Source organism: Phalacrocorax carbo, chromosome 11, assembly GCF_963921805.1.
Source record: "Phalacrocorax carbo chromosome 11, bPhaCar2.1, whole genome shotgun sequence".
Taxonomy (NCBI): Eukaryota; Metazoa; Chordata; class Aves; order Suliformes; family Phalacrocoracidae; genus Phalacrocorax; species Phalacrocorax carbo.
In genome coordinates this window covers 11,984,351-11,997,267 of record NC_087523.1, presented here as the reverse complement: position 1 = coordinate 11,997,267, position 12,917 = coordinate 11,984,351, and the positions used below count along the sequence as shown (strand labels likewise).

The following is a 12,917-nucleotide window of genomic DNA, read 5'->3' as shown; positions in this document are numbered from 1 at the left end:
GCGGGCGTGTGCAGCGTGCGCGGAAGGGGCGGACACGGCGCATGCGCGGTGCGGACGGTGCGCCTGCGCGGCGGCGGGGCGGCACGTAAAGGTCGCGGCGTGGCGGTACCGGTTATACCGGTGGTACCGGTAACGGCATGGACGCGCCGTCCGCCGCCGGGCTGGGCGGCGCCGACCCCCAGCTCCAGCGCTTCATCGAGGTGGAGACGCAGAAGCAGCGCTTCCAGCAGCTGGTGCACCAGATGACCGAACTCTGCTGGGTACGAGCGGCCCGCGAGCGGCGGGCGCGGCCACCGGCTCCGGTGACCGGGCGGGGTGCGGGTCGCGGCCGTGGGGCATGCGGGGCTGCCGGCTCCGGTGAGCGGGGCGGGGTGCGGGTCGCGGCCGTGGGGCAGGCGGGCGGCGCCGCCGCGCTAACCCTTGCCCCCAGGGGGAGGAGGGAGATGGGGACCAAATGGAGCCGCCGTGTGAGCGGTCCCAGCCCCGGGGGGCGGCTCTCGGGGAAGGGGAAGCCTGAGAGGACGGGCCAGGAAGAGCCCCAGGCGGGAAGGGATGGGCTAGATGCGCCCGGGGGGATGAGGGTCCCAGGGGGATGGGGGTCTCGAGGGGATGAGAGTCACGAGGGGAGGTGACCCAGGCACGCCCGCGGGCTGGAGAAGGCCAGGAGGCAGGGCCCCGTTGTGCAGGGCGGTCGGGCTGTGGTGCGCCTGGGACCAACGGGTCCCCTGCTATATGCAGGAGAAGTGCATGGACAAGCCGGGTCCGAAGCTGGACAGCCGGGCCGAGACATGCTTCGTGAACTGCGTGGAGCGCTTCATCGACACTAGCCAGTTCATCCTGAACCGGCTGGAGCAGACACAGAAGTCCAAGTCAGCCTTCTCAGAGAGCCTGTCCGACTGAGTGGGACCCGTGCCCCGGGAGATGCCGGCCAGCCCCCCATGAGGCTGGGCGCTCTGCCATGCCAACTCCCGGTCACTCTGCTGCCTGAATGAGCCAGGATCAGCTCTGGGGTTTAGGATTTAATTAAATGCCAGTCTTGGGGAAGTTGCAGCCAGATGAGAGCCCATGACAGAGGCACAGTCACTCCTCCTTGGCGTGATGTGGCCCTGCAGGCCAGCAGCTGTCTGTGCTGGGACTCCTGGGCTGCTAATGCTATGCAGGGAGCATTTGGAACACACCTGCTCAGCTGACGCTCACATCAGGGGGTACTCCCAGTGGTGATGTGAATCTCAGCTCTGGGTGAGGCCAGCCTGCGACTGCTGCCTTAAATGGTGCTGCACAAAATGAACCCTCCTGTGTAGATGCTATCAAGCTCTGCAGGTGCCATTGCTGTGAAGTCCGGTACAGGTGCCCTTCGTGAGAAGAGCTTGTTGGGCACAGTGATCATCCCAGGCAGTGTCACTACTGGAAAATATTTTCAGGCTTCCATAGGTATATTGTTCATGTGGCCAAGTGACAAATTTTCAAATTGCAGCATAACTCTGTCAATACTGACTTGCTCCATTAACTGCTTTCCCCTGGTCAATGTAATAAATATTAACTGGGTCAATTTTTAACATGAGATTCTCCTTTGTTCAGGTAGATAACCACTGAGAACTGAAAATCTGGCCTTCTTGCCACTCCCCCTCCTTCCCAGTGATCCTGTTTACTGCAAAATTAGTAGAGAGGGGGCATAACTCTATTCTGGCTAGAAGGTCTGCTCTGAATTCTGATTTGTTGCTCAGTTAATTTTGTCCCATGAAGCAAACTTGTTTCTGGGAGAGGCTGTGGCTTTCTTCCTCTTCCCCAAGAGTTAACAGCTCCTGCTGTCCTGTAAAGTTTCTTTAAAGAGACTAAATGCAGGAAATAAGTAACGAGCTACTTTATAACCTCATGCACCTTTACCTGTGGAGATCACCGGAGGGAGGCCTATGACTGTGTCTTCTGGACCTCTGCCCCCAAGACACAGAGAGGAGCTTCTAACTGGAAAAACACAAACTGCTGATCTGTGCTCTGGAAAGGCAGCATAGCATTCAGCAGTGTTTATGTACAGTGTGGCCCTGGGAAGCCTGGAATGACCCACTGACAGTGGCTTGGAGCTCTAGACAAAAACCTGGTGAAGCAGTTCTGCACAGGTCCATTTGCCGTGTGTGGCTGGACAGGGCCTGTGATCTCCTAACATGGGTGGCTTGTAGCCAGCAGCCTTCCTGGTAACAACTTCAGGATGTGTTAAACAGCTATGCAGATATAAACCCACATAAGTGAGGACATGGCTGTCTACTTTCAGAAAATTACCTCAATAGCTAAAGACTCCTGGTTCACTCCTGTTCCCACAGTAAGTGATTCCCTTTCCTGTCCCTGTCTTGAGTTTCTCTCGAGCATCTGCACAGTTCTTCCTACCCCTGTAATCCTTCATGCCTTTCAGTGCTGGCCCAGCTCTCGGTACAAAGGTATCACTAGCCAGTCATTAACTGAACAAATCAGTGTTTAATAGAATACAGTAAGCAGGCGCTTCATCAACCTGCACAGCAGATGTTGTGTGAAGAGGTTGGTCCCTCCATAAGAGCCACAGCAGCATGTGGCAGCACCACTGAAATTTTCCAGTTTTGGCTGTATTGTGTTCTTTGGATGTGAATCTGTAAATAAATTCTAGCAGAGTGAGCAAAACAAGTACTTGACAGAGAAATTTTTTACTTAATATTCTGAGTATGTCATCTTTAAAGCCAGACATCCATCTTTTCTCCATGTAATCTTAGCACCATGTTAGATTATTTTGAAACTGTTAATCTTCTAGGCATATTTTTAAAAAATGCTGTGAGGCCTCCCCAAATGCATGGTCTTTGCATTCAGTAAGGGTTAGCACTGTGTTAGTGCTGCAGGCCTCTGCACAGCCAAAGCCTCTGTCCTGACGAGGGTGGATCAACTCTTCATGTAAAAGAACAATGAAGAGGCACCAGATCACAGGAACAGGGTGGTTTCCAAGGCTCCTGTCTGTAGCCACAGGAGGCTGCTGTCTCTGTCAGCCTCCTGGCAGTGGCCGGTCACCCATCTTGCATCTGGGGCAGGTAGATGGTAACTGCCAACTCCTGCTCTTGCGGCAGTAGCTGGCAGCAGCTGAGGCAGCATGTTCAACCTTGCAGTGGAGCTGCTCAGCACTGGGAGCAGAAAGCTACCAGTTCAGAGGCTTCCTCACATGCTTTCACCTTCCTCCTCCTCTTCTTCCTCTGCACTCTGAGAGCTTTTATCCTCTGAGGGCAGAAGAGGCTGGTGCTGACATGACTGGTGTCTGTCTGCACTCCTCCACAAGGTGTGCAGATCTGCCCTGCCTTGCTGCAGGAAGAGGGGCAGGAGGTCAGGGGTGAAGGGCATGTCCCTGAAGGCGTGCAGGAGGAAGATGCCAGACACGATGGTGAGGAAGCCACTGATGGTGCCGATGATGTTGTCTAGCACCATGTGTTGCCACTCCTTGAAGAGGATGGCAGAGCACATCATGACTGCTGTAGTGAAGAGCACGTAGTAAATCGGTGTGACCACAGACGTGTTGAAGATGTCCAATGCTTTGTTCAGATAGTTGATCTGGATGCTGATGCAGATCACCAGGCACACCAGGAGCACCCAGCCCAGTGGTTCTCTCAGGACTGGCTTCCCAGAAAACAATTCTTTCAGGGCAATCCCCAAGCCTTTGACACAGGACACAGAAAGCGAGCCGATGGCAGAGCAGACCAAAACATAAACGAGGACATTGCTTTGTCCATAACGCGGACCAGCCACAAAGATAAGCAGAAGGGAGCTCACCAGGACACATAGAGCAAATACAATGAATCCTTGGGGAAAGAAGAATTAAAGAGCTCTATCAGAGAACAGTAGCACCAGTGACAGATCTAACTGAACAGCACGTAGAGATGGAGGACAGGCAGGTAACTGCCTCATCAGTCTGTCTTTTTAGCCTCCACCTGTGGGGACCAGGGTTGGCCTCTAGTCTGAGCAAAGTTGTAGAGACAACAGCAGCTCCTTACAGTGCTCATCACAGCACCGCCCCACAAGTCAGCCTGTCAGGGGATACAGCCACCCATGCTGGAAGGGGTAGGGGCACAGCTCTGCAAGAGGCCCAAGAGGGTGGCAGAAGTTTTGGGAAGCCCTAGTTGAATTCTGCAGGCTGTGGTGGGATAAAGAGGAAAGCGCCACATCGCAGGAGCGTGAGGCCCTGCCAGACTGCTCGCCCTAATGAGCGGCAGCACCTACCTGTTACTCTGCTTTGCTCTTCTCCCTGTGCTTCCTGCTTCCATCTCCTGTGGCTTATTCTGCCATTCATGCTATTGCCCAAATCATATCCTTGCAACCTGATTCATCCTCTAACATAAATATCAGGACTACTTCATCGTGGGTGTAACTCCTTGATTCACTCATTCATCTTTGCCTGAAGTTCCTCCTGTCTTCCCTCAGCCACACCCACTGCCACCTTCACGTACAGGAATTCCCTCTCCTATCTGGGCACTACCACGGGCCAGCCCCTTCTACTGACAGCTGTAGCTAGTTCCCATGTTCTTAACTTTTTGCATCTACACTTCATAGGTAGTACCAAAAAAGCACCCTTGGTAACTCTTAATGACCCAAGTTCTCATTCTTGCATTGGCACAGACCCAGTGACTTAGGAGCATCACCCAGACTCCCTCTCTGTGAAGTGGGGTTCCCGTCTGCTTCTTTCATCAGGGGTCAAAAGGACTTGACAGTCCTAAAAAGCCATTCTGAAGCTGACATGTCCCCCTGTGTTTTGAGCTAGTTAGTAAGGTGTAAATCCTCTGAGCACATGCATCAAATGCTGTTTGACTGTCACCATCTTTCATATTTAGAGTGTGGAGACCCCAGCCTTTTCCCATCACAGAGGGCAATCTGCAAGCTATCCTGAACACAGGGGAATGTTTCTTCCACTGGTGTGCAGAACAAGAAACAGCTCTATTACCATTTAGTTCAGTCCTTCCCAGTCTAGCCAAGCTGTATCCTACCTTCTACCATCGATTTCAAGCCTGAAGTTGACAGGACCCCTTTTATTTAAGTACCTGGATCTTTCAGCTTCTCTGCCATTGATGCCAGGCTGGAAACTTCTTCTTCCTGTGGAGCATGGATCACCATCACTGTGGAGCCCAGGATACTCAAGATGCAGCCAATCTTCCCATGAACATTCAGCTGCTCATTCAGGAAGGTAGAGGACAGAACTGCACTGAAAGATAGTAAAAAAAAAATCCCAAATGAATTAGGCCAAAGGATGGAGTACCTGAGGGAAGAGACAGAGGAAAGCAGAGCAACTGCTTTCACCACTAAGGGGTGAGGTAAGGTGAGGTAAGGGTGTTTCTGAAGCTGCTTACCTAACAAGGACACTTAGAGCACCCAGTGGAGTTACCAGCGTTGCAGGGGCAAAGGCATAGGCAGCAAAATTTGCAGCTTCTCCAACTCCCACTGCAAGAGAAACTCTGTAGGTGAGCATTAAAGTAGGGACAATTCAGCATAATACAAGTTTGAGTGCGGTCAGAAGACAGCCTCAGTTTCCACCTGAGCATCCCGTGTTTCTCTGAGGGATGTCATGCAACCAGGAAAGAACAGCACTAGCAAGAACAAGCAGAAGCCCACTCTAGGTTCTCTTGGGAAGAGAAAGCTTGTGGTTACACATGGTGATCCTTAGTTACACGTGGCTATGGAGGTGAGCAGTAACCACAGAAAAATATTTCCATAAAGTCCTCAAAGCTGAAAGGAACCTTGACCCATTTCATATTTCTAAGTCATGTTCTTCTGGAACAGCTTTTACAGCTTTTTAAAGGGTAAATCAAGTACAATTGGTTATTAACATTGGAAAGTGTATAATAGAGCTGCACATCCACGGTGCTGGATGTGCCTTTATAACTACATCATCTGGGCAGGCCATTTCAGAAGCATGTAACCCAACCCAGTCAGACCAGCTCCTCAACTCCTGTTAGCAGAGAAACCTGGTAATGCATGAGACTTTACAATATTTTAGAGTTACAATTAGATCACCAACATCCTCAGACACTCAGATAAAAATCAAGCAAACAATGATCATAATAAAACACAAAAGCAACTGGAAACAATGACAAACACACTCTTTAAGTGTGTCTTGCTACCGTTTCAGAGCAGGTACTTACTGCACAGCAGCCCTGCCCACCAAAGCCACTCCTGCAGGTATGCATGACCTCCTTGGCCTAAGTAGGGAAGAAAGAGTAATAACAAACTTCAGGTGAAGCCACGCAAAAGGCTCATTATCCTGCTGGAACTGCCTTGGAGAAGCAAGTGGGAACAGCCTGAAGTCCTCTATGTGCGAGGCTGCCTTGGGCCTGCCTGTCTTGTCACGTATTGGCCTGACCCAGACATGGGCAAGCACTGATTCTGTTTACCCTAAAAGCAGAGATTTTATCCCCTGGTTATCCTGCGTTTGAAAGACAGCAGTTTCAAGAACACGTGAGTCGTCACAGAAAGGTGTCTTTGTGGCTATGGGCCATGGCTGGCGATCCCTATGGAAAAGCTACTTTTAGACCAAAAAGCCCCACAGGCAAGGAGGGGGGCGGCCGAGGCCCAGCGCTGGCCGGGCCGTCCGGGTGGAGGCTGACGCGGCCTGCGGTGTCCGGGGACGGCGCCTCCGGGGTGAGCGCCTGCAGCGGCAGCCCGGGGGTAGCTGCCACGGGCCTCAGGTGGAGGCACCGGGGCGCTTGGCCCCTTCCCCCCCGCCACGCCCGGGGTCGGCGGTACCTGCCCTGGCGCGGCCGCGGCGGCACAGACGGAGCAGCCCCTTCTTCTTGAGGATGAAGCTGCTGCCGATGAAGGCGCTGGAGGCCAGCGCCAGGCCCAGCCCCACGTAGAAGCCCGCCCGCGCTCCCGCACCCCCCATGGCAGCGCCGCCGCCGCCGCCGGCCGCTACTTCCGGTGCGCCACCAACACCCTTCCCCCGGCGGCGGGCGGGGGGAGCCTATGCCGGCACGCCGGGCCTGGCTTCCGCCCGGGCCGGCGCCGGGGAGCGGTGGCGGGGCGGACTCCGGCAGCCCGGTTTGGGGCCGGGGCCGGGGCCAGCGAGTGCTGGGCGGGCCCTGCCGGGGGTATCATCCCCACAGCAGCGCGGCCCCGGGCGCCGGAAAGGCCTCAGGTGGCCCCGCCGCCGCTCCAGCGCGGGGCGCCCGTGGGTGAGAGCCTGGCCCGGGAGTGCTGGGCCGGGGTTATCCTGTAGGAGCCTTCTCAGCGGTGAGGTAACTGTAGCTCGTTCTCCAAAGTGAAGAAGAAAGGATGAGTAAGAACAAGGACGATGCTCCGCACGAGCTGGAGAGCCAGTTCGTGCTGCGGCTGCCGCCGGTAAGAGACTGCTCGGTCCGGTGGAGCTGAAGTGGCCACCATCACGCTTCATACGCGGCTCCGTCTAGTTTGCTTGGCGAGCACGGGGGTTGGGAGAGGGACTAGCAAGGCGGGTGAAGTCAGTGGGAAATCTGCGCACCTGGCAGGGGACGTGGAAGGGACAGGGTGCATTTGGCCTTGGGTAGCCCATTCCCACTCACTTGAAGAGATTTTCCACGGCCACTCGTGAGAGGTGCTCCTGCGACACAGAGCAGTAGGCTTGGAAGACAATTTAGAGGATTAGGGAGGAGACTTCTGTAAGGGAGGGGCTTTAGCAAATGCTGGGTCTTCAGTTGCCGTGGCTGTCAGTGCACTTGATGGTATCTGCTTAAAGCTGAGACAGTGTCCTGCTGAGGCTGTGAGAGCTTGGTGAGGGGAGTGCTAACTTCCCCCAGAGCTGTGGTCTGCCGGCAGGGTATCTCTGTCAGGTGCCTCACGCTACTGTCGCAGCTGTATTGTGTTGGGGGTGTGTGGAGGGCACTGGGAATAGCAAAGCCGCAGGGGTAACCTGCGGTACTGGGAGGAGGGTGTAATTTTCATTGTGGCTCTTGCAGTTGGTTTTCTGTGTTAGGATGGCAGGGGTGTTTAAAGCTAGGTAGGTTGGACAAAAACCTTCAGTGATTCTCTGAGGAAGCACACCTAGCCCTGACGTAAGTCTGTCCAACCTTCCCAGGAATATGCGTCCACTGTGCGGCGAGCAGTACAGTCTGGGAATGTCAACTTGAAGGACAGACTCACCATTGAGCTACACGGTGAGTGAGCAGGATCAGGGCATATTAAAACTCCTCTGACCGTCCACAAGTGAAGCTGTGCAACTTGCATTTGTTTTCCTGTGTAATTTGTGCTGCCCAGGAATGTATTGCTCGATTAGCTGTTTAGCAACAGCACTAACCTGTCCTGTGGCTTTCCGTAGCGGATGGGCGCCATGGGATTGTCCGCGTAGACCGGGTGCCGCTGGCAGCCAAGCTGGTGGATCTGCCCTGCATCATCGAGAGCTTAAAAACCATTGACAAGAAAACCTTCTATAAGACAGCAGATATTTGCCAGGTATCAGCTGTCCTTCTTGCCTGCCCCAACAGCTTAATTCCTTGCTCCCCGCTCCAGGAAAACCCTTGTACACTTTGGCAGCTGGACACCCAGTATAACATGGCTGATTTCTGTATTCTCACAATATTAGCAGTTTAAAATTCCCTACTCCACTTTCTGTTTAGAAATTGAGTTTCTGAAGCATGAAATGTGGTTGTCCTTGAAACAGCTTAACTGCTGCTGTGCTTAGATACAAACTGAGCCCATATATTGTGTTTCTGGTAGCCCATGCCCCTGAATCCCTTTGGCTCACAACATGTGGTGGGCAGTCACTGTTCACTTTCCAGAAGAACTTTTACATCCTTTTGTCTTTGTTATGGCTAAGCATCCTTTGTGTTTATGTGGGGATTCCAGATGCTTGTTTGCACTGTGGATGGTGATCTCTACCCACCTTTGGAAGAGCAAACTGTGAGCACTGACCCCAAGGCAAACAAGAAGAAGGACAAGGACAGAGAGAAGAAATTCATCTGGAACCATGGCAGTTGAGTAGAGGCTGTGCCAAACCCCTCCTCCGTCCCACTACCCCAGTGTACCCACAGCTGTGCAGGGCACTCACCATTGCAGTGTCCCAGCTGTGCTGCTGCTCCGTTTGCAGTGCTCTCTCTGTTCTTAAACGGACCTTCTCCCTTTTGGCATGCAGCAATCCCATTAGGCCACCTGCCTGACATATGCGTTCTGTTTCCTCTGTCACAGTCACTCTTCCCCTGAAAAATGTACGGAAGAGACGATTCCGGAAGACAGCTAAGAAGAAGGTGAGTTGCATCTCACATAGATGCAAACGCAGTAACCAAGGGATAGGAAGGCAGGGATATTAGAGCTGTAACTGTCTATTAGTCCAGAAAAAACATGTAATTTCTTAACGTTGCTTCATGTGTTTCCTTGCCTGAGATGAGTGCGAAGGGAGGGTAGTACATTTAAATGCTTCTTTGAGTGCTTCCTCCATGTTTTCCAAGATGCTTCTGAGGGGAAGATCCTCTGTGCAGAGAACTGCTGGACTCCAGTCCTGTGGCTGCCTTGCCCTAGCACATCTTTTCCTGTTCATAGAGAAGAAAGGAAGACACATGGAAATGAGGCTTCACTCATTCCTGCTTTCCCAGCTGAAATCTCCTCTCTATGCATGGCCCGTTCACTTCCTCAACAAGCAACACTACAAATAGAAAAACTGTCATGTCAGCTGGAGGAGTGACAACAGATGGAGATCAGAGACTGTTTCTGTGCCTATGCACAAGCCAGGCAAGGTGTTGAGGAGATGCAGCATCGTGAGGCTGGGAAGACTTGTTCTTCTCTGCTTTGCAGTTTCTGAGAACAAGATGGGGTGCTATTTTCATGACATTTGGGAAACAAGTTATTTGAGACATTCTTATGGCCCACAGGAGAGATTTGATCTCACTGCATTAAGATTCCTGGCTAATTTAAAAGAGAAAAATGAAACCACCTTCTGAGTGTGATGGGAAGGAGTTGAGTTGACCATCCATTAGAAAACAGCAGCTTGATGACTTCCTGCGTATGCACGGAAAGTCTTATTTCATAAGTAGTCTAAGTACAAAAGTGAGAGTATACAACCACCAAGAAGCTCTGTACGAAAAAGATGGATTGCTTTCTGGAGGTGCATAAATTACTTCTAGGGTGAGCATGAGCAAAGGCTGAGCAGAAGTGGAGGGTTGGAGTTGACCAGCACCAGCAGCCTGCACGAAGCTTTTAACGGTGTCTCTCTTCTCTTCCCCTCTCTGGCCCAGTATATTGAGTCTCCTGATGTGGAAAAAGAGGTGAAGCGTCTCCTGAGCACAGATGCTGAAGCTGTCAGTGTCCGTATCCTTTTAGGAGAAAAACGGCTCAAGCGGGGCCCAGGACATGCTGCTTTGTCTTGGGGGTTGTGGAAGCGAGAGACAAGTTCAGCTTTGTGTGGGTGAGAGAGACTGGGAGATAAGCACACAAGAGGCACTGAGGTCTTGGAGCTTCATATTTGCCTTGTTCAAAACTCATTGTTTCTTCGTGGTGACCTTCCTTGTGGACTGTACTGTTGTACTGAGCAGGAACTTAAGTAACAGCAGAGGAGAAGTCATCAAAAAAGAGGGCTGGGGTGGTTCATCTTGGATATCCATAGCTGCAAGGCCAGACTTGTTGGAGGGGCAGTGATCTGCAGTTTTTAGCATTCTTTTGTTGTACCGCATCTTTCATGTTCCTCTTTTTCCCTTGACTCGTTTCTTCTTGCTGTCAGGCTGGGAAGTCATTGCTGAAGATGAAACAAAAGAAGTAGACAACCATGGTTCACTCACCAGCCTGGATATCTCCTCTCCAGGGATGTCAGGACATAAGCAAGGCCATGGCTCCTCAGGTGCAGTGGGGAAGGCTGTTGTTTTCTTTCTAGCCATTAAGTAATCGGTTGGACCCATTCTGTCTGGGCTAAGCCCTAACCAGACCAAAGGAGAGAGGGCATTGAGACAGGCACCCTGTACTGATCTCATCCGTGGCAGGCAAAGGCTGCTGGAAGGTCATCAGCTGTGTTTTACCTCTTCCCTTTTGCACCCCCCTAGAACATGATGAACTGCGTGAGATATTCAATGACATCAGCAGCAGCAGCGAAGATGAAGATGAGAGGGATCATCATGATGATGAAGACCTGAACATCATGGACACTGAGGAGGACTTGGAGAGGCAGCTGCAGGACAAGCTGAATGAGTCCGATGGGCAGCAACAGGAGAACGAGGGGTCCAACCAGATAGGTGAGTTGGTGGCAGAGTGCAGCAGAATCACCAGGGCGCCAGGCAGGCTATGCTGCCCAGCTCTGCTGCTGCTCTGGGTCTGAGCTCACTATCTCTTCCAGTCATGGGGATCCAGAAACAGATTGACAACCTGAAAAGTAAACTCCAGGAAACCCAGGACAGGAGGAAGCGCCAGGAAGATCTCATCATGAAGGTGGAGAACCTAGCCCTCAAGGTGAGAACTCTCCTGGGGTCTCTTCAAGTCTTCTACTCAGCGCTGTCTTGCCATTAGATCCAGAAGAATGATTCAGCTGTTGCCCTGGAAAAGCCAGGGACCTTTGCCTGGTGGGTTAAAAATAATTGTGGTGTGACCATATATGCTCCAGCATTTCCTGATGGAGGCAAAGCAATCCATAAAACTGCAGGAGATGGGGATGCTGGTTGTCAGTGCAGCTTGGGGCTTGCTGCACCATTTAACATATTTTGACAGCACCCATTCAGCTGAGAACACTTTGGTAAACGTGGTCTGGTATGTTTGTCTCTGCAGACCCGTCTCCAGGCTGTGCTGGATGAGTTCAAGCAGCAGGAAGAGCGAGAAAAGCAGCAGGTGAGGAAACTCCCATAGTGGAGTAGGAGGGGGCACGACACTGTTCTAGGCTTGGCCTCTGACAAAGTTTCCTGGACCTTGTACTACACCAGCTGCTTTGAACTCCAGTGTTACAGGTCAGGTGTGGGTGTACCTCATCTGTTCTTGCATGGAGCTTCCTAAGGGACAAGGAGGTATAGGAAATGGGGTTGATTGCAGCCTTCCTTCTGGAGGAGCAGTGAGCCAAAACATGTCTAGTCAGCAGTCCAAGGCTGCTAGGATTACTGCCTGGGGTAAAACATCACAGAAACCCACTAGCACCCATGTACAAGAAAGGCAGTAGCCATGGGGTCTTGGCAGATTTCCTGCCTGGGCAGCTCTGCTGAGTTTCAAACAGGTACCAAGGCAGGAGGCTCCCACTCCCAAGTTCCTGTTGTGCAGCTTAGGCTTGTGGGCCAAGTTCTGCCCCAGAGGTGCCCAGGCGCGGCTCCCTGTGATGTACAGGTGAAGCAGCCCCTGGCATAGGTGGAAGATCCGCAGAAACACAGAAGTGCTTGGACTGGAGCTGCCAGGAGTCCCAGCCGTGCTTTACTGTAATGCCTCACTCCCTCTTTCCAGATGACATCCCTGCAGGAGCAGCTGGAGTCCCTCATGGAGAAGTGAGGAGCAGGCCTGGGTCTCTTTACCTGTGAGCGGAGCTGGAAGTGTTTTTCCTCTGCCATGCTAAAGTCTTTGCTGTAGTCACACACCTCTGCTGCCAGATGTGCTGCTGGGCAGTGCTAGAGGCTCCATGTCCAGAGCTGCTCTCACATACATTGTGCTGGGCTTGGCTGAGTGGAGCTAAAGAATTGGACTGTGTCTGTGAAAGCAGTCAGAACACCGGATTTACTGTAAATATTCAGCACCATTTTCCCAGAAGTGTGTAGTTCTCCCCAGGACACTGTGGTGCTCCTTTCTGCATCTTACTGAGTCTTGGACTTGGTGGGCTTGGCCTGGTAGGAGTTTGTTCTTCTGTTTTGGGAATGCTTGTGTCTGCAAACCAGGCTCAATAAAGTACCAGTTCCATTCCTGGTCTGTTCCTCTGTGGTTTCTGGAGCACAGGTTAGCACTCCCTCTTGCCAGCTTGTGCCTGACCAGACATAGCCCCTGGCTGGTGCTCACAGCAGCATTGCTGG

At 52.4% G+C, this 12,917-nt stretch overlaps 3 protein-coding genes across 4 annotated transcripts; 2 read left to right on the top strand and 1 right to left on the bottom strand.

Moving 5' to 3' along the window:
* The first annotated feature begins 26 nt into the window (after positions 1-26).
* On the top strand, positions 27-1,556 carry TIMM8A (translocase of inner mitochondrial membrane 8A). Its single transcript, XM_064463127.1, has 2 exons — positions 27-260; positions 739-1,556. Exons 1-2 carry the CDS (start codon positions 138-140, stop codon positions 898-900), a joined length of 285 nt encoding a protein of 94 aa, XP_064319197.1. The 5' UTR covers positions 27-137; the 3' UTR covers positions 901-1,556.
* Positions 1,557-2,446: 890 nt separating this feature from the next.
* LOC104039861 (magnesium transporter NIPA2) lies at positions 2,447-6,916 on the bottom strand. Of its 2 annotated transcripts, none has more exons than XM_064463124.1 (5): positions 6,736-6,916; positions 6,135-6,191; positions 5,343-5,433; positions 5,037-5,197; positions 2,447-3,803 (listed from the first exon to the last, which is right to left on the bottom strand). In XM_064463124.1, the coding sequence occupies exons 1-5, from the start codon at positions 6,872-6,874 to the stop codon at positions 3,169-3,171; spliced, it is 1,083 nt and encodes a 360-aa protein (XP_064319194.1). In that variant the 5' UTR covers positions 6,875-6,916; the 3' UTR covers positions 2,447-3,168. The 2 variants fall into 2 exon arrangements, with proteins under 2 accessions (XP_064319194.1, XP_064319195.1); XM_064463125.1 differs by having other exon boundaries at positions 6,740-6,765.
* An 18-nt stretch (positions 6,917-6,934) lies between these two features.
* TAF7L (TATA-box binding protein associated factor 7 like) lies at positions 6,935-12,810 on the top strand. The gene is made up of 11 exons (XM_064463126.1): positions 6,935-7,329; positions 8,042-8,120; positions 8,282-8,415; positions 8,809-8,935; positions 9,148-9,206; positions 10,191-10,263; positions 10,673-10,789; positions 10,989-11,177; positions 11,279-11,391; positions 11,704-11,763; positions 12,361-12,810. Exons 1-11 carry the CDS (start codon positions 7,264-7,266, stop codon positions 12,403-12,405), a joined length of 1,062 nt encoding a protein of 353 aa, XP_064319196.1. The 5' UTR covers positions 6,935-7,263; the 3' UTR covers positions 12,406-12,810.
* The last annotated feature ends 107 nt before the right edge of the window (positions 12,811-12,917 follow it).

Bases quoted from the DNA above. Each gene is read 5' to 3' on its own strand.
- LOC104039861 (XM_064463124.1), bottom strand. From the start codon at position 6,874: ATGGGGGGTGCGGGAGCGCGGGCGGGCTTCTACGTGGGGCTGGGCCTG. The intron at 5,434-6,134 runs GTAAGTACCTGC...TTTCTCTTGCAG, and splicing joins GTGGGCAGGGCTGCTGTGCA to TGGGAGTTGGAGAAGCTGCA. The intron at 5,198-5,342 runs GTAAGCAGCTTC...ACTATCTTTCAG, and splicing joins GCTCTAAGTGTCCTTGTTAG to TGCAGTTCTGTCCTCTACCT.
- TAF7L (XM_064463126.1), top strand. From the start codon at position 7,264: ATGAGTAAGAACAAGGACGATGCTCCGCACGAGCTGGAGAGCCAGTTC. The intron at 8,416-8,808 runs GTATCAGCTGTC...TGGGGATTCCAG, and splicing joins AGACAGCAGATATTTGCCAG to ATGCTTGTTTGCACTGTGGA. The intron at 11,764-12,360 runs GTGAGGAAACTC...CCCTCTTTCCAG, and splicing joins AAGAGCGAGAAAAGCAGCAG to ATGACATCCCTGCAGGAGCA.
- TIMM8A (XM_064463127.1), top strand. From the start codon at position 138: ATGGACGCGCCGTCCGCCGCCGGGCTGGGCGGCGCCGACCCCCAGCTC. The intron at 261-738 runs GTACGAGCGGCC...TGCTATATGCAG, and splicing joins AGATGACCGAACTCTGCTGG to GAGAAGTGCATGGACAAGCC.